Here is a 19,400-nt window from a genome sequence, read left to right on the forward strand (position 1 = left end):
TTTGGTTGACCATTTCTTGTATTCAATTTAACGCTTTAATTATTTGATTTGGTTTTTCAGGGTAGTTAGCTGAGCTGTTGTTAGTGACAAGCTATAGTTTTATGGTATTTCTTTTTGCAAAATTAATTTACCTACTCTTTTTCAGTAACGTAGAGAGCGTAAGAGACGTGCAGTTCAATCCCCATCAGCATACTCAATTTGCAGCTGTTTCAGATAATGGTTGTGTACAGTTGTGGGATCTTAGAAAAACGGAAAAGCCAGAGAAGCAGTTTACAGCACACAGTGGCCCAGTATTCACCTGTGATTGGCATCCTGAAAATAGAAATGTACTGGCTACAGCTGGACGGGACAAAACAATCAAAGGTCTGAATTTGTTTATTTTTTTGTGCAATATCCTCATATTTTCACACAGAAAAGACGAGAGAAGGGCAATGTCTATGAGAATGTTCTGAAGAACATTGCAAAAATTAGATAATTGTGGCCGATAAATTCTCTGTACGCGGGCTATTCTTCTTTCAACATCTTGGCTACATTCATGCTACATTGCGCTTAAACATGCTCGCGACATGACAGCAAAAACTCCCCAAGACTGTTTTTGGTCCTTTCATGGTTTTTGGCGCTTGTAAACGTATTTCTATCTGGTGTCCCGGGTATGCATTTCTAGGTGCTCGACTTGTGACTCATATTATATATATATATATATATATATATATATATATATATATATATATATATATATATATATATATATATATATATATATATATATATATATATATATATATATATATATATATATATATATATATATATATATATATATATATATATATATATATATATATATATATTTTGGACGGGGGGGGGTAAGGATGGTTGGTAGTAATTGTGTATGTAGGGTTTTTTATGGGTTTTTTTAGAGGGTGATGTCTACCCATTCAAGTTTTATAAACTTCGGGTTTTCTTGTTAATGAGTTTTATTTCTTTTAATAAAACTTTTTTTCTCTATAGCCAAACGTGCAAATTTTATATTACTGTTAATTGGTATACAATAGTAAAATGACATTGCTAGAAAGCCAAAGCAAATGAGAAATAATTTGATTTCAACATCCAGTTATACGTCTCCACCCATCTAAAAACTAGCTAGGACGATGAAAAAATAGAAAAATTGGAATAATTTTATTTACATTATTTATATTTTTATATTATATTTATTGATAAATTTCATTTATATGAATTTTGTTAGCTCTGAAATCTAAAACAAAACTGTTCAGCCTCAAATTGATGGAATAAAACGAATAAAATGCCGTGATTCAGTCTATAAATTATTAATCAATCAATCAATTTATTGTCAAAATATACAAAAAAAAACACAGCTCATACTTCTGGCATCACAAAAGGATTTATGGGCCGCAAATCCAGGGGGAACTACACACTAAATCAACTCAACTAAATCAAAATATTAAAAAAAGGAAAACAGAAGTAATTGTGAAAAAAAGTACGTAAATACAGTATTTATGATAAATAAATAGAACAAGTGATAGACCGCGACATGCTCTTTTTGTTAGAAACCAGCTTAAAATCTACCCTTCTTGTTGAGTTACCTGTGGAGTTCTCTTTTAAATATTTGTACAGGCGTTGCCCATGTTTTGTATATGTTCGCTCGTTTCCCTCCTTTGACTTTTACTTGATTTTATCTTTGAAAATGTTTTATCTTATTGTATTTTAACCCATTTTCATGTTTTGTATTTTTTTTTTTTTTACTAATTTCATAAAATGAGCAGTTTTAAGTTATGATTAATAAGCGATTTATTCCTTCTGAAAGTTTAACTTTTGGATTTTTTTTGACCAGTTTTAATAGCATCGTTTTTTTTAAACTTTTCGATTTTTTGTCCTGTTTTTGTTTACTGACCCTGAGATTCCAGTTCAACCCTTGTGATTGGCCCTCTAGTCCTGTGGTAGGCCAATTTTGGACATTTAAACGCCTTCAGCGGAAAGGGACTAAAAGGAATTATAGCGAAACATTATTTGTAAAGATTGGGAAAAAACTATGATTTTTTTTTTGGCGAAAATTCATTTGACAAAGGGCGTGTCCCCGGTCCGACGAAAAGTAAATAATATTTAATAAAAACTTAATATTTCGTTCCAGGTGAGAGCGAATTAACAGCTGGAACGATCGAAAATTAAATTCGTATTAAGTTTTGTATTAAATTTTTGTGAATACGGTTAAGTAGCGTATTTACTGAATTAACTTCTGTACATTCATCATCATAGTGGAAAAAATGGAGGCAAATGACCAATGGAGGCAAAACTGGAGGCCATTATTTCTTCAACTATAAGTGCTATAACGGAATTGTAAAGATTCATTTGTGAAAAAATTTTCCGTGTTATATTGCGTTTAAAAGTTTCGCCGGAAGAGAACCATTAGTTAATAAACCGTTCCAGATTCGCAGTCAATTCGTATTAAATTTGAAGTAAATACGAATTGAAATGCATTTTGGACTGGGAACACGCCCGTTCAAACAGTTCGTGTTAACGAACTGTAAGTAAGGAGCAACCCGGCTCAATAGTAACCGAAATTCTAAAAAACGGAATTTTTTACCAATAGATGTATCAAAAGAATTGACTTTTTATGCTGATTTCAAATACTATGAATTTCATTAACTTTAGTCTTACCCATCAAATGTTACGAGCTTGAGAACATTTTCCTGATTTTCGAAAAAGGGGGGAAATAGCCTCTAAAGGTCAAGTGATTTCAATTAAAATTACACCATCAGATTCATCGTGTAAGCGAACCCTATTATATAGGTTTCAAGCTCCTATCTGCAGAAATGTGTAATTTTGTAATTTTTTGCCAGAATAAAGATCATGGATCCGTGTTCAGATAATTTATCTAGCCGGTAGGCCATACACAAACATTACAATGATTATATAAGACAACAGCCAGCATACATTTAAATAAATGGTATAACTACTAACAACAAACAAAAACCATAATCCCATTATTTACATCTTTTTAAACCCTTTTTTATAAATCCAGTCACTGCTACAATCATCTCCCGGGATGAAAATTTAAGGATCCCAGGAAAAAACACTTCCCCATCCCCTAAATACTTCAATCTCAAATTTGAAAATTATCTTTATTTGTTTGTTAGTTTTTCCGTTTTGTTTTTCAGGGTTGATCGTATCGCCCCAGTGGCCCTAGAATATTGGGAGATGAAATTCATTCGAACGGAAATGAAAAGTTCTAGTGCCATTTTTAAGTAACCCACAAAACTGCCCCATTTTCCCAAAACCGTCGGATCAAAATTTTGAGATCGCCATTTTGTTTATCATAGTTAAAAGGCCCAATAACTATGTCTTTGGGTATAACATGACCTCCCCACAGGCGAACCATCTTTAAGTTATAAATTTGCCCGTTGTTTGCGCATAGTATTTGTTATTGGGAGGCAGGCATACATTTTCGAGTGAAGGGGAGGGGGGGCAAATTTTCTGCTGGGGGTTTTTCCACGGGGAAATTTTACATATGAAGGGAAGTTTCCAGGGAGGGAGATTGTCAAGGAAAATTATACGCCAGGGGATTTTGCAGGAATTCCTCTGTACAATTCTTGTTATAAGTCTTTCTTTCTATTTTCCTACTCAATTTTACGCGCGGGGCGGTTAAATATAATTGTTTGGGGGAACTTATCACCGGCATTGAATTGTCTAGAAGGATATTTCCATGGGGGGGGGGGTTTCTCTGTGGAGGTGGGGCCATATTTCTTGGCATTATTTAAAAAACGATCAGAAATTAAATAAAAAAAAGTTTTTTGAACTGAAAATATAGAGCAACATTAAAACTTAAAACGAACAGAAATTATTACGTATATAAAGGGGGTTGCCCACTCCTTAACACCTCGCTCTTTACGCTAAAGTTTGAATTTTGTCCCAATTCTTTGATAATGACTCCAGAAACACTAGAAAAATAAGACATTTTTTTGTTTTTTTTTAATTACTAAAAAAAAAATTGCGCAAACAGCGAGGTGTTAAGAAGGGGGCAACCCCCTATATATACGTAATGATTTCTGTTCGTTTTAAATTTAATGTTGCTCCTTACTTTCAGTTAAAAAAACTTTTTTTTTATTTAATCATAATAGGACTTTATTTAAAGGTGGCTCAAGGAGTCATCCTTCAAATTTCAGACCAAGCAGTATTCAGTATTCAGCATTCAGTCAGTATTCAGTCAGCATGCAGTCAGTAACCTGTCAGTATTCAGCAAGATTTTTGAAAAGGCCATGCTTTCCATATTCCAAAGCTTCCTTGATGCAGAACAGTTTTTTCATAATTTTGAATTTTGGTTTCGTACCTGTCAATCGATTGAACATGCATGTGTTTCGCCCCTTAGTTTCATTCACTCGGCCTGTAAAGTCATTTTAATTTTTGATTTAATTTTTTTGTTTTTTAATTATAATTTAATTATTATAATATTATTTTCATTATAATACAATTTTATTGATTTAATTTTTTTCACAGTTTGGGATGTAGGATCTCGACCATACGTGGATAAAACAGTACACACGATTGCTTCAGTAGGAAGAATTAAATGGCGTCCAAATAGAAAATATCACATAGCAAGTGTGGCACTTATTTTTGATTACGCTGTCAATGTTTGGGATATTCGTCGACCATATATACCCTTTGCAACATTCAATCAGCACACAGATGTCACCACAGGGATTGAGTGGAGAGGGGATCCTGATTTATTTGTCTCTGCTAGCAAGGTTAGTCACTTTTCTCCGTCTTAAGCTTGGATGCAATAAAAGCGAATTTGGTCCAGCAGCCAAATTTAGCGTCGCCCGACAAAAAAGTGACTTTACCTAAACTATTCATCTGTTAGCTTCTGTTTTAAACCAGAATTGAAATTTTAACCCAGCCTGATAACATTTATTCTCAAAATGAATGAAATATTCCTGTTTTAAGGGATTAATAATTTCATCAAAGGTAAGCCTGCCTCTTTTTTTTGTGCGTTCACACATGTTTATGAGCTTCATTCTCATAGCGCAAGGTCCATGGGTTAAAATTTATGTTAATACTTTGGTTAAATCTAGTTCGATGTTTTCTCTGGTTTATATAAACCAGAGAAATACAGACCAAATTATAACGCCTGGTTATAGGCCAAAATTATAACACCTGGTTATAGGCCAAAATTATAACACCTGGTTATAGGCCAAATTATAACTACTGGTTTTGGCCAAATTGTTGAATACGCTAGGTTGGAAAGTTAAAACTAGTTGGGTTTATTTGAATTTATAAGGCTGTGGGAAAACCATTTGTCTTCCAAGCATAATTTTGAGAATTAGATTAGATTTTTTTAGATTCGATCGGGTTTATTTAAAACAAATAGAAATAAAAAGACATAAATAAACATTTATATGCAAAAAACGTACGTTGATTCCCTTAAAAAATAACGATTCCTCCTAATCACGCTTTCCGACTCTCGTTTTACTCCTCAACACAACCACATCCCAACCATACAGTTCACCATTTAAGAGATTCCCCCCTTCCTCCCCAAAAGCACAGCTACCTTAACCTTACAAAATAATAATCAATAAATATAACAAAAAAAAACGAGATAATATTGATAATAATTAAAAAAAAGAAATCTCAATTATTAATAAACTGTATTTATTGAAATTCAATAAGATTTTTTTCAAATTATTTTCATAAGATCCAAGGGAGCCCCTACATCTCAGCTCTTGTGGAAGCATGTTCCACACTTTCGCGCACGCCACATCCGGTGCAAAATCCGGCCGTACTGTAGGTGTTCGTCTCACCAGAAGGTTTGAGGCAGATCTCGTGTTCCTAGGATGCTGTTCCGATACCAACTGGAATAGACTGTGGAATGGTGATGGAAGTAATCCAGAGAAAAATTTGAAAACGACAACTGAACACCACAAATGATAAAGTGATTCACGGGAAAGAAAATCGTCCATATTACCGATTATTTTCAGGGCATGTTTGTGGGTTGAATCAAGCCTTTTCAGGTGGGATGTAAATGTTGACTGCCAAATTGACGCACAATACTGTAGATGAGACTTGATAAGTCCATTATAAAGTAGACGAAGGATTTTTTGAGGGAATGTGTGTTTCAGTTTCCTGATAATCCCAAGATTACGGGAGAGCTTCTGCTCCACAGCGTGGATGTGATGTACGAAGGATAAGTTTTCGTCAAGGAGTACACCTAGGTACCTGGCATAGCCAGTTTTTGGTCATCTGATCGTTCCTCGAGAAGTCGTTATTCTCGATACCTCTGGGCGAAGAGGTCGAATCCTTGGAAAGAAGAGAACGCAAGATTTGTCAACATTTATTACAAATCGATTGGCATCCATCCAAATGTAAGTTTCTTATAAGATGACCTCAAGTTTACTCTGGAGCGCTGACATGTCGGTGTCACAGGAGGCCATTGTAGTGTCATCCGCGAACGCCACAAGTTCATCAAATTCATCACCGCTGCTCAAAATTTCTGGGTCGCAACATAACTTGCAGTACCTTGAAGTCCTGGAGTTAGGGCTCAGAACGCGACTTAGGTCATTCACATGAACCAGGAATAACAGTGGGCCTAAGATTGAGCCTTGTGGCACACCGAAGTTGACAACGGTGTCATTCAGCGGATCTTCTCCTATATAAACACGTTGGCTACTAAGATGAGACCGGAACCATCGTAGAGCCTCTGCTCTAACCCCAGTGTGCTCTATTTTACCTAATAGAATCCCATGATCCATACTGTCGAACGCTTTTTTATGTCAAGCAAAATAGCAGCTGGCACAAGTCCCAGGTCAAGTGCTTTATTAATGAATAGGCTTAGTGATGCCAGAGCATCTTCCGTCGAGTGTCCGGGTCTGAATCCAAATTGGCGTTGGTTAAGGAATCCCTTAGCTTCCAGATAAGAGTAAAGTTCGTTCTTCATAGGTTTTTCAAAGACTTTGGAAAACACCGAAAGAATAGAGATGGGTCGAAAGTTAGACTGGTAGTCCTGAGGGCCACCTTTGTGGAGAGGAACACATTCTTGCCTTCTTGAAAAGTGATGGAAACACGCCCGTCTCCAAGGAGAGGTTTACCAAATGTGTTAAAGGTTGTAGTACGGACGGCAATACTGCTTTCAACACTTTAGTATGGACGCCGTCGATTCCAGAGGCAGATGCTCCCCTTAAGCCTTTGACAATCATCAAAACGTCCGTCGAAGTTACAGGAATGAGTGCCATCGACTTGACACACGTTGGGCCCAAAAAGTCCCTGTAGGATTTTCTGGGGGGTAGTGCTGTTAGCCGTTTTTTCTCCAATTTTGGCTAAGAAGGTACAAAGAACTTTTGCAACTTGTGCTGGTTCAGTCAAGGTTTCTCCATCAACCGTAATTTTGGATGGTAGTTCAGGCTGTTGGTTATTCGGTCGTAACACTGAATTGACTGTCTTCCATACTTTCCTTCCATCCTTCCCACTTTCGGCTAGCCTTTGATTAAAGTAATCCCTTTTAGCTTTTCTGAGAACTGACCGTAAGCATTTTTTATAAATTTCATAACTCCGCAGGCTAGCTACATTTGGTAGATTACGGTATTCCGCCTAAAGATTATTCTTTTTATTGATGCACCTGAGTAAACTTTCTGTAACCCACGGGCAAATTGGTGCGTTTTTTCTTCCGCGTTTCTTTATTTTTTTCTTTAAAACAACATGCCTCATATAGTGTTGTAAATGTACTGTGAAAAATTTCAAATCCTTTATTCAGATTTTCTTTCTCCATAACGCTATCCCAGGTCATTTTTTTCCAATTCCTCGTTAAGTAACAACCTCGTTAACTTGATTAGTTTTAAATTTGGGCAATAGTAATCAAATTACAGTTTTTTTTGTTTTATTTTTAGCATTGTTTAGTAAGTTTCATCGAAAGAGCTGAGTGCTGAGTGTCGAGTAGGCTATTTGCACAATGGTAACAGGGTATATTCTGTTGCTGTTAAGTTTTTAAAAAGCCAGTTCTATGGTGAAACGAAAAAAGATAATTTATAATTTTTGTGGATTTGTTTGCCCCTCTCTCGTCCATATTATTCCATGACATTTGGAGGGGATAATGTTTAGCGTTAAATCCTTGTTTATTTTATAAAGGGTATTGAAATTGGATACACAGTATATAGGGTAGCATATCCCATTTTGGTAACATTTACCAATGGCTATGGAGAAAACTTCTTTTCCATGACAGGGGCATCTGTGTTTCCCTTTCGTAAAACTCCTGATCAAGAAGAAAATTTAGAATCATGGACTTTCAGCTGCGGTAATTTAGATGGCACTATGGAACGTTTTTGGCAAAACTGAAATTTAGAAGTCGCCTACTCACACTAAATAAGTCTACCACAGGGTTCAGTCGGTATTCTCTTATCTTATTTGGTTTGTTCACTTTTCAAAATTCTGATCTTCAAGTTTTTCCAGAATGTGTTATATGCTCTTTTCTCACTCACAGAAATGTTTGGGAAATGGAGATTGCGATGTCCAAGATAATCCCAAAAAATTCATCTCATGAAAAGACAACTGGTCTTAATGATTGACCCAAGATTTATTTTTAATTTTTTCTCTGGTGAACGACATAAATTCTGATTTTTGAAGCTTTTTTAAGTAAATTTATAAAATCGCTTACGGGGATTCGATTATCTCCCTAGGCTTTTGATCAATCTCTAATCTTATCGCTTCACTGAGACATGTGCAATACTGAGTTCTCTGTTCAATACAACAAGGTTCGTAACTGTGTTTTTCTCAGGTACTCAGATTAGACCTTTACACTGATTTTGCAGGCCTGACCGAAGACGGTAAATTTTTTCAAATAAATGCCGTTGTCAGGACCATTAAGAAACATTGACCGGTTCGGGGCAATACACTCCCCTCCCCAATAAAGCTAAGGTCTGACCAAAGACGATAAATTTTTTCAAACAAATGCCGTTGTCAGGACCATTAAGAAACACGGACCGGTTCGGGGCAGTACACTCCCCTCCCATTAAATCTAAGGTCAGACCGAAGACGGTAAATTTTGTCAAACAAATGCCGTTGTCAGGACCACTAAGAGACATGACTGGTTCAGCGCAATACATTGCCCTCCCCAATAAAGCTAAGGTCTGACCGAAGACGGTAAATTTTGTCAAACAAATGCCGTTGTCAGGACCACTAAGGGACATGGACTGGTTCGGCGCAATACATTCCCCTCCCCAATAAAGCTAAGGTCTGACCGAAGACGGTAAATTTTGTCAAAAAAAGGCCGTTGGCAGGACCACTAAGAGACATGGACCGGTTTGGGGCAACATGCTCCCCTCCCCAATAAAGCTAAGGTCTGACCCAAGACGGTAAATTTTGTCAAACAAATGCCGCTGTCAGGACCACTAAGAAACACGGACCGGTTCGGGGCAATACACTCCCCTCCCATTAAATCTAAGGTCAGACCGAAGACGGTAAATTTTGTCAAACAAATGCCGTTGTCAGAACCACTAAGAGATATGGACCGGTTCGGGGCAACACACTCTTCTCGCAAACAAAGCTAAGGGGTGTCCAAAGACGGTAAATTTTTTAAACGAATGCTGTTGCCAGGAACGCCGAGAGACATGGATATGTTTGGGGTAACACACTTTCCTCCCCGTTTATGGGCTCCTTAAATAAAATCCATATGTTGTAAAAAAAAAATAAATAAATAAATAAAAAATACTGACGTTCATTATTTCCTGAAAAAAACAGTGCAGATCATTCTTTTTTTGACGAAATTCTTATTTCATTACTTTCAAAAAAAATATTATTGTTGGATATTTCAGAGTCGCTTTCATATGAAAGTTTTCTAGTTTTTTTTTTTTTTTTTTTTCTAAATTGGAATTAGGCTATTTGGCTTTATGAACCAACTGATGATAAGAAAAAAGTAAAAAAGAAAATAATGCAAACAATAAAATTAGCAAACTTTTGTATATCAGCAAACCTTAAGAAACATCCAGTCAATAGGGGAGGCGGGGGGGGGGGGGGTGTTGCAGTAACACTGAAATGTTAAATTTCATGAACGGAACTTCTGTTAATATAACGAGGTAAGAATTGTACTATTGTATTGTTTCATTAAGAAGAGAAGATAAACTGCACTGTTACCAAAATAAGTACAAACAAGAGTGCAAGACAACGAAATTAGCCAACTTAATGTTTGATATAGGGTTGCCTCCAGGCATCAAGGGGGGGGGACTTGTATGCAGTTAAACGGAAAGCCAATATGAGAATTGATAATCTTGGTGCCCTTTCTAAACTAATTAAGACAGCAATTAAGTTTTTCTCTTCTTCTGATTTAAATTTCTAACAAGAAAGTTTTCATTTCATCATGTTGTGAAAATTCCAATTTATTGAATGTTTTGAGTCATTTTGCAGTGCAAATCCCGCACCTCCTCCCCATGTCTTTAAATGGCCCTTAGATATGGAAAAAAGTTTGCTGGTTTTGTTTCTAAGTAGGCTATTATCTTTTGTGTGTCATCAACAATAGTAGTACAGGCAAACTAGCCAAAATATGGATCGACCCCAAACAAATTGTAACAGAAATGATTTTTATGCCATGATGTAGAGAAAACAAGGTCAACAACATATACAAAGTTGGACATTCTAGGTTGACGCAAAACTGTTTTTTTTTTTGCTTTTCGTGGCAATTTTTTTTTTCTAGAAAAAAAATGAACTGTCGGTAAATGTTCGTTTTTCTGTAGATGAAGTACCGTCCCGATGTAAAACCAAGAGCTGAGCCCGAAAATGAAAGCAAATTTGGTATACAATGTACAAGAAAAAATTTCATAATCATCAATGTGTGATTTTACTCTTCTCATCTCTTCTTACTCTTCTTACTCTTCTTATCGTTGTGACCTCTTTTTCACCATGTCAGAAGGCAACTTTTCGGACATAAAATTCGGACATGAAGTTTTTTCGGACATGAAGTTTTCGGACATGAAGTTTTCGGGCAACTTTTCGTTGAAGTTTTCGGGCAACTTTTCGGGCAAAGTTGAAGTTTTCGGGCAACTTTTCGGACATGAAGTTTTCGGACATAAACTTCTCACTGTCAGAAGGCAACTTTTCGGACATAAAATGATGAGTTGAGCCCAAAAATCCAATTAACTTGATGTAGTGTCTACTAGAAAACCCGTTTCATGTTCATGAATATCCACTTTTTTATTTTCATTTGACTTGTTTATTTTAGCACTTATTGTCCACCAATTCGTCGATTGTTCGTAAAAAAAAAATAAAGTGGGCTGATGAATGGTTGGCTCGTTTAGAAGACCAGTTAACGCAGAGAAGATCAGTTAACGCTACATTATTTCATTACCTTCCTAGGCAATAAATTATATCAACGTTTCGTCCCACCCTTTGTCCAAGTTATTTCTCGGATAGAGCCGTAGGCTAAAAAGTCACAATTGAAAATTACCCCATTTATCATTTATTAATTCACGTTTATGCCCGTGCTTGATATCTCGCCATCTATAAATACGAAAAAGTCATTCGATATATCCGCCACCTAACAACCGGAAAAAGTTTCACTGCGAATGTTTATCAAGTTTCTTTTCATCGTTTATCAAGCCTTCCAGATTGGGATGCATGTGATCAGACGTTCTGATAGATTTTGGGCTGGGCTCTTCACGTATCTTGTCATTGAGCAAGAGCTCATGCGTTATCTCAAAACGGCTGGTGGTCTTACCGATGGAAGTCGTATGACAGAGGTTCAAAGGTTTTTATGGGTTTTGTCTCGACCAGTCTGCTCTGCATTAAATCTTCTGATGGAGGGTATGTCACAGGTTTTCTATGGAACTAGTGGACAACATAAGGAAACATCCGAGCTGAGGCAGCTAAGAGACTGTAAAGACACCCAGATCGTTACTGATTTCTTACTGAGAAAAAGGATCACCATTTAACGGGGATCTTCAACTAAAAAGTATCACCAATGGTCTGACAGCCTACGAATCTGCCAACGTTGATTCTGCTGGAGCTTTAGGCCTAAAAATCATTGACTCCATGTCTAGAAAGCTGGTCGCTGATTTTGTATTTCGACGAAAACAACAGGCAGTTCAAATTACTACAAAGCAGAATCTCGGTGGAGATTGCAAAAGACTGGACCCCACTCTCATTTTTAAGAGGTTCATCACGCTAGCAAAGAGGATCAATCTTACGGAATCTGAGTACTTTCAACACGAACTGTGTTCCTACCCGGCATCGCTTTTTAACAGTTCTTGCATGCTCCGGTCTCCGAAAAAGCCAGAGTTTGGCAAGGCTATAGCACAGACTTGCAATCTTGAGGAGCTTTTTAACATATCATCGACGGTGGAGCTCTTCTGCACAGAATACCATTGGCCAAAAATGAACGATACTCCGAATTCCTTGACCATTATGCTACTTACATGATCCAAAAGTATGCATCTGCCACTATTGTGTTCGACGGCTACGATGGTGGAGCTACAATAATGGATATGGTCCAGTCGAAGGAAAGTCGTATAATCGGCAGTGAGATCTTCTTCACAGCACATATGCATCTGAATGTAAAAAAGGAGGAGTTCTTGTCTTGCAAGAAAAACAAGTCCAGGTTTATCTGCGCGTTAGCTGTTTATCTCCCAATTGTGCAAACTGCTGTTTATTCTTCCCGGTATTACGACACTGTCATTGGAGATGACACTGATATTTTGGTTCTATTGTGTTATCATGGTGACCTATCAAGCAAGAAACTATTCTTTGCACCTGAGCCAAAGCCAAACAAAGCTCCCAGAATGTGGGATTTTCACAAATTGAAAGAGAAGCTGGGCCAAGAGACATGTCATCTTATTCTTTTTGCTCACGCCATCTTAGGCTTTGACTCTACTCCACGGATCCACAGTGCTGGAAAAGGCCTTGCTCTGAAGAACCTAACGGCAGATGCCGATTTTCGTACATCAGCTGCAGCTTCCATACTGAAGTCAGTTTCGAAGGAGGAAGCCAGGGGTGCTAGAGAAGACGCTCTGCTCATGATATATGGCTCATCAAAAGGGGGAAATCTGAATGAATTCCGCAGGGAAGTTTTCAAACAGAAGATGACTAATGCTAGCACGTTCGTCCACCCAGAACAGTTACCACCCACTACTGATGTGGCTAAAATCCACAGTTACAGTGTTTTCTACCAAGTTCAGGTATGGAGGGGAGATGAATCTTAACTTAAATACGAGGAATAGAGAACGTTGAAGCTTAGATATCTGAATTAAAAGAATAAGTTGTGAATAGCAGTCGAAGTTTGATTCTGTCTTTCAAATGCTCATGAAGTTGATTCGATAATTTTATCAGTTGTGTCGACAAGTCAGTGTGTTCATAATAGTTTATTTTAAGAGAAAATTTTAAATATCGACGGCTGAAAACTAGTTTCATAGATGATTTCCTCTTTTTTAATATTTTTCACGTTTTAATAAATATCTTGCAATCACTTTTTTTTAGGCCGACCCATCAGGTGATGGAGCCAGTGACGATCAGATTCAGGCTAACTAATTATTAAATTTCAAAACCGACAATTTAGCCAGCGAAAGATCGTCTGGTAAAAAAGAATGGTGGTCACGACGATCAGAAGCGTAAAAATGATTAAGAAGCTTTTTTTATTTACCGTACACCAATTTTGACTTGATTTTCGCACTCATCTCGTCTTTTTACATCGGAATAACAATTCAGTTCAAGAAAAAGGAACAATTTCAGGAACTTAATTTTTTTTTTGTTAGGAAAGTGAGAAAACTGACACGATACACAAAAATAACTAGTTTACCGTCGACCTAGAATGTGCAACTTTGGATGTGTTGTTCAGCTTTTTTTCTCTACAACATGGTCTAAAAATCATTTCTGTTCCAATTTGTTTTTACCAAAAATCGACGAATTGGTGGACAATAAGTGCTAAAAGAAACCTGTCAAATGAAAATAAAAAAGTGCATATTGATGAATATGAATCGGGTTTTCTAGTTGACATTACATAAGGTTAATTTTGATTTTTGAGCTCAGCTCATCATTTTATGTTAGAATAGTTGCTTTCTGATAGTATAGTGAATTGTACGTCAAATTTGCTTTCATTTTCGGGCTCGGCTCTTTATTTTACATCGGGACGGTACTTCATTTACAGGAAAACGAACATTTATCGATAGTTCATTTTTTTTAAAAGAAGAACATGAAAAAATTGACACGAAAAGCAAAAAAAAAACTAGTTTTGCGTCGACCTAGAATGTGCAACTTTGGATATGTTGTTCAGCTTTTTTTCTCTCTACAACATGGTGTAAAAATCATACCTGTTGCAGTTTGTCTAAGGTCAACCTCTAGTTTGCCTGTAATATAGTCTCCTAAAGCCAAATGTTGCTAAAAAAAAGAGAGAGAAAAAAAAACCAGAAGTCTATTGTGTATAACTTAGGATATTTCCAGGTATTAAGGGAGGAGGGGGCTTGGATGTAGTTACACAGGAAGTGACTTTTAAAATTTAATAAATAAAATTTCCTGAATGTAATCAGTCACGCCAATTGGGAGAGCGGGTAGGGAACATATCCTCCCTGGACTTTTGCCCCACCCTAGATCTTAAAAATACCTTTTCTGAGGTATATTGTCCTTGAAAAACGCCTTTTTTTGTTTAATTTTTATAGCAAAATTGAACAAAGGGACAAATTCCCCCCCCCCTAAATTTTTTAATAAAAATATATGTTACACCCGCCCCAACGTTATCGTGTAAGTGAGATTTTCTTGTTGTAATCTGAACTACCAATGAAAAGAAATTTACAGGAAGTAAGGAGAAACGTAGGAATAAGTCGAAGAAAAGAGTGCTTTGTATAATGTAATAGAAATGTTTTAAAATGTAATTGTAAATGATTATAAACATGAAATATTATAAATATATAATACCTATCCTAGGAAGGGTGAAATTTGACGAAAAACAAACACAAAAAACAGGGCAGTTGTATTAAAATGAGGAAAATCATAGGACATTTTAGAACTTTTTGATTTCGGGAGGGTATTATGGTTTTTATCAGATATGAGTCCAGGAAGCTGTCTAGGGGATCTAGTTTTGGAGGCATATGACTTTGATTAAAATAGGGGAGTTAACAAATGATATGGGAAATATAAGATATACTTGGACCAACCATAAAAATGATTAGGTTTCATACAGGGTAGGAGGAGAGAGGGTGTAAAGACCTCCCCTAGCTTACTTGCTTTGCCCGAACCACTGCCGCATTGATTGCTAACATTTTATTTTTAATGTTATTTGATTTTCTAAAAGTAAAACTAACAATGCAACATTGTATTTATTCGCACTCAAGGAGACATTTTTGTTTATTTGGTTGTAGTTTTCACTTATATTTTCACCAATTTATGATACAAAAATGGTCTTGAACCTGAATTTTAGTCTACGGATAAAGAAATTACCAGTTATAGAGATTATGTTAAGACAAACCAGCCTAGGCTGGTGTAATTCATCCTACCTCCTTGATTCTGCTCTTGACGGCCCACGCCGTTACTCTTATTGATAATGAAGTTTACTGAAGTCTTTCTAACAAAAGACGCCCTTGAATTTAAAAACAGAAGACCAATAGTATATTTTAAGTAATGTATTAGTGCAAGGATTTTATTGGTTTTAACCGCAATTTAGCTAGCTGGAAAGTGAAATCTTCAATACTGATTCCAAGTATAACCGAACGCTTGTTCAAATAAATTTTATTTTCTCCAGGCTGCTTAAAACCGAGGCGAAATTCGACTCCTATCGGAACTTAGCTTGAAGTGTTATTCTGGTAAAATTCTAGTTTGACTACTTTTTGCTATCATGGAAAGGGGCTAGATTAGAAAAATGAAACTTTCAGTAATGAATCCAGGGCAAAAAATATGCTCTGCGAAACTATTGACAACCTTCTGTGTTAACCCTCTTCTGATTTCTAAGTCTTAGAAATTTGCCTACTTGACAGGTAGGCAAGCAGGCAAATTTCTAAGACTGACCTATTGCAATTTTGACAAAACAACATTTTACCTTAATATTGAGTTATCAGTTTCTTTTTCTCTGGTTTTAGTTCTGAAAATTCAATTCTTGTTATTTGAGTAGAATTTTAAGCCATATCAATAGGCTTTTTCTAAATTTAGTAAATGTATTTGCAAATGTTTGAAACCTCATAAATTGGGATCGAGCAAAGTTGTGAAGCTAAAAACAGATTTCTTGTACTTCAAATAAGCAGAAGATCTATTTTGTAAGACTTCACTTTTATAACCCAAATATTTTAAAGGTCACCAAAAGTCACTGCCCTCTAGAGGAAGAAGGAGTGGAGGTAGGTACTTTAAAATACCTTCCCTGGACATACTTTAGTCTGTAGACCCATCCCTGAAAGTTTTATTTTCCTAATCTTACCCCTTTCCAAGACAGCTAAAAGTAGCTAAACTAGAATTTTACCGTTATTCTGGTCAGGGAAAAATTTAGCTGATTAATTAAGCCGAAGAAATCACTATCCTGAAAAAGGGATTTTAAAAATTATATACCGTTTTCACCCTTATTCTTCGGGTACGAAACGCTGCTAGATTTTATTTGGGGATTTTAATCCATCTAAGTACTCAACCTGATTTCAATTCAATCTTCAAGAATGTCTTTAGTATGTTTCACGGGAAAAAAAAGTCACGTGGTAAAGAGAATGAATTTTCATCTTCATTTCTAACTCACTGCTTGCAATCGAGTTTTCTAAGCTAGTGGAAAGAGGGACTTTATTCCATAGTATTAATAGATCCCCCAGAAAAGGTGACATGCCTTGTTCCTCTGGAGAGAAGCAATTATGAATTCAGTAGAAGATGTTGTAGAAAAGGGTACACGTTCTTTTGGCGACTCTCTTTTTTTCTATTACAGATATTTACGAGACGTGTTGCGAAACCTTTTTGGATAGGGAACATAAGTTTTTTTCTCCGGGCTATTTTTGCCGTCTTAGATAATTAAGATTCTGTTCCTTATTAAGGCAACAGTATAAACACCTAAATTGAAGCTCATAATGCTCCGATCTCATCTGTTTAACATTTTTGCTATGCAGCCATTTTTTTTATCCACTCTTCCACGTCCACTGTTGGTATGCTTTACTGGTCGCGACTAATGGAAAACCGAAAATTTAAAGCGCAGCATAAATATACAGTATCGAGCGTTAGGGCTGTTTTTTTTTCTCTGATGGGAAACATCCTTCTGAGGACCGTCTTTTTCTCTGCCATTTCTGAGACAAAATTGACAATAGAGTTAGATATTGTTTCTGTCTAAAACAGAGATGGTAAAAAACGGTAATAAAAATAGAAATAGAAACAGTGAAAAAAAAATGCAAATCCGTTTCTGTTTTTCTTCTTCTTCTTTTTTTTTTTTTTTTTTTTTTTTTTTTTTTTTTTTTTTTTTACTAGAAAACAAATTTAACCAGTTTTAAATTAAAAAGGACTGGTTTAACAGATATTTCTGTTTTTCATTTTTTTTTTCCGGAAAATAAAATAGCCTGTTTTAATTAAAAACAACTGTTTTAACAGATATTTCTTTTTTATAATTTCCTTAGTTTAATGAGATTAAGGTGGACATTTACTGATATGATCTATAAAAAAAGACCAAATGTACAACAAGGCCACACCTTAACATTTTTGCCTAAAAACATTCGAATTCGAAGTGACTTTGCAGTCATTCGCTAGTACTGCTTTTGCATAAAGTACCCACCAATACTAAGTGCTTTCTCACGAGGTACTGGAGTTACAGGAACTAACTTGGGCCTACAACTCCAGGGATGCTTGAATGCAACTTCACTTAACTGTAGGTATGTGTAATTAGTGGCCCAAAAATTCTAGCGGATCAAAATAACTTTTTCCCAATTTTGTACAAGGAACATTTGACTGTGAAACATCAACTTGGCATTTGATTTGAATTGAATGACAAGCTTTTAACTTGTTTCAACTAGCCAAAATTCAACAGAAAATGTCTCACTTTAACTGTCCCTTTAATGTTGGAATAATTGTCAGTGGCAAGTATTTTCTTCAGAACATGTAACTGCAAACAGTGTTGTTTGCTTGATTACAAGTATTGTAAACACAATGAACGATGCTAGACGGCGCTGCGATGCTGTAACGGGTACGAAAAGAAAAAAAAAGTTATAAAAGCTATAATAATAGTAATAAAAGTAATAATAAGGTAATAAAAGAAAAACAAAAACGGTAATAAAGAAATAAAGTAGAAACGGAAACGACTCTGAAAAAAACGTTTCAGTTTTCTGGTTTTTTTTCGATCTCCACAAAAATAAAGAATAAAATACTAGAAAAAGAAACGGGACCGACCCCTAATCAGCAACTAGATTAACTTATGTTGTCGTTCAGATTCATTGACGTAGATATTAGGGTACCAGGAAAAATACCATATAAAAAAATGATTAATATTCAAGACAATAAATCAAATGCAAAGTAGCACTAAATATTTGAACTGTGTTGCACAGCGACCAGTGACATAAGAAGAAATATAAATCCGTATTGAATTTTCATTTGGTTTTTCAGGAGTTACGTCATTGTCTTTCTTATTAACTGGAATCAAGAAATATTATACCAAAAAAGGAACAGCAATCAAAATTGAAATGCTTCTTCATTTATCTCAGATAAATAATGAATCAAAGATATGAACCCTTATTAATTTTGAATAAATCCAAAATGTGGAAGATGATAGAAAAAAGTAGATCGTAGGCCCTCCAGAGCCAAGAATGGTGCTTACAAAATGGTGGTTATGAAACCTCGCTGGATATCTTAAAGCTGAGCTGTTGTCTTAACGTCCTCCCGCTGTGACCGAAGAGAAAGCTCTGCACCTCTAAGGTTCTAGTCACACTGTCCCCATAAGGTATGTCTCGGTCGATCTCTTTTGTGCCTCTCTCCGGGTTGCCACTCATACACTCTGTTTGGAAATCAAATCTCTGCCATAAGAAAGACTTTGCCGAAATCCTTCAACCATCGAAGTTTCAGAATGTTAGCAACAAATGGCTGACTGGTTCGTTGGTGGACTTCTATATTGGTGACATTCTCCTGAAACATTATGTTAAGATCTTTTCTGAAGCAGGGGTCTTCAAAGGCTAGGGCACATTTCTCTTGTTGAAAATTTAGCTTCCAACATTCACTAGTATAAAGGAGGAGGGATATCACATTGCTATTTAGTGGGAAAAACTTCCAATGCATAGAGAATTCACTATTGCACCGGAGTGGTTTCAATTTGTTAAAAGCTGGTGTCTCTTATCCAATTCTCCTTTTGATGTCGTTGGCTATTTGTCCATCCTATTTGACCAACTCCCAAGACCTGCTCAACTGCATAATCTTTGTAGTTTAAAACAGTTTAAAGTCAGATGAGACCATTCTCTTTGTATGGCTAAGTCCTACTTTCTCGTCCTTTC

General features: G+C 36.1%; 1 protein-coding gene across 1 annotated transcript in view; it reads left to right on the top strand.

The window, feature by feature from the left end:
• Window positions 1-19,400, top strand: part of LOC148951591 (GATOR2 complex protein Wdr24-like) — a 122,740-nt gene that overhangs the window by 34,424 nt on the left and 68,916 nt on the right. Inside the window, exons 4-5 of the mRNA XM_089090373.1 lie at window positions 146-363; window positions 4,513-4,760. Coding sequence (XP_088946499.1) covers window positions 146-363; window positions 4,513-4,760 — 466 coding nt within the window. The remainder of the gene's footprint in view (window positions 1-145; window positions 364-4,512; window positions 4,761-19,400) is intronic.

This window comes from Artemia sp. Qi Xiang Cuo, chromosome 6 (genome assembly GCF_049724085.1).
Source record: "Artemia sp. Qi Xiang Cuo chromosome 6, ASM4972408v1, whole genome shotgun sequence".
Lineage (NCBI taxonomy): Eukaryota > Metazoa > Arthropoda > Branchiopoda > Anostraca > Artemiidae > Artemia > Artemia sp. Qi Xiang Cuo.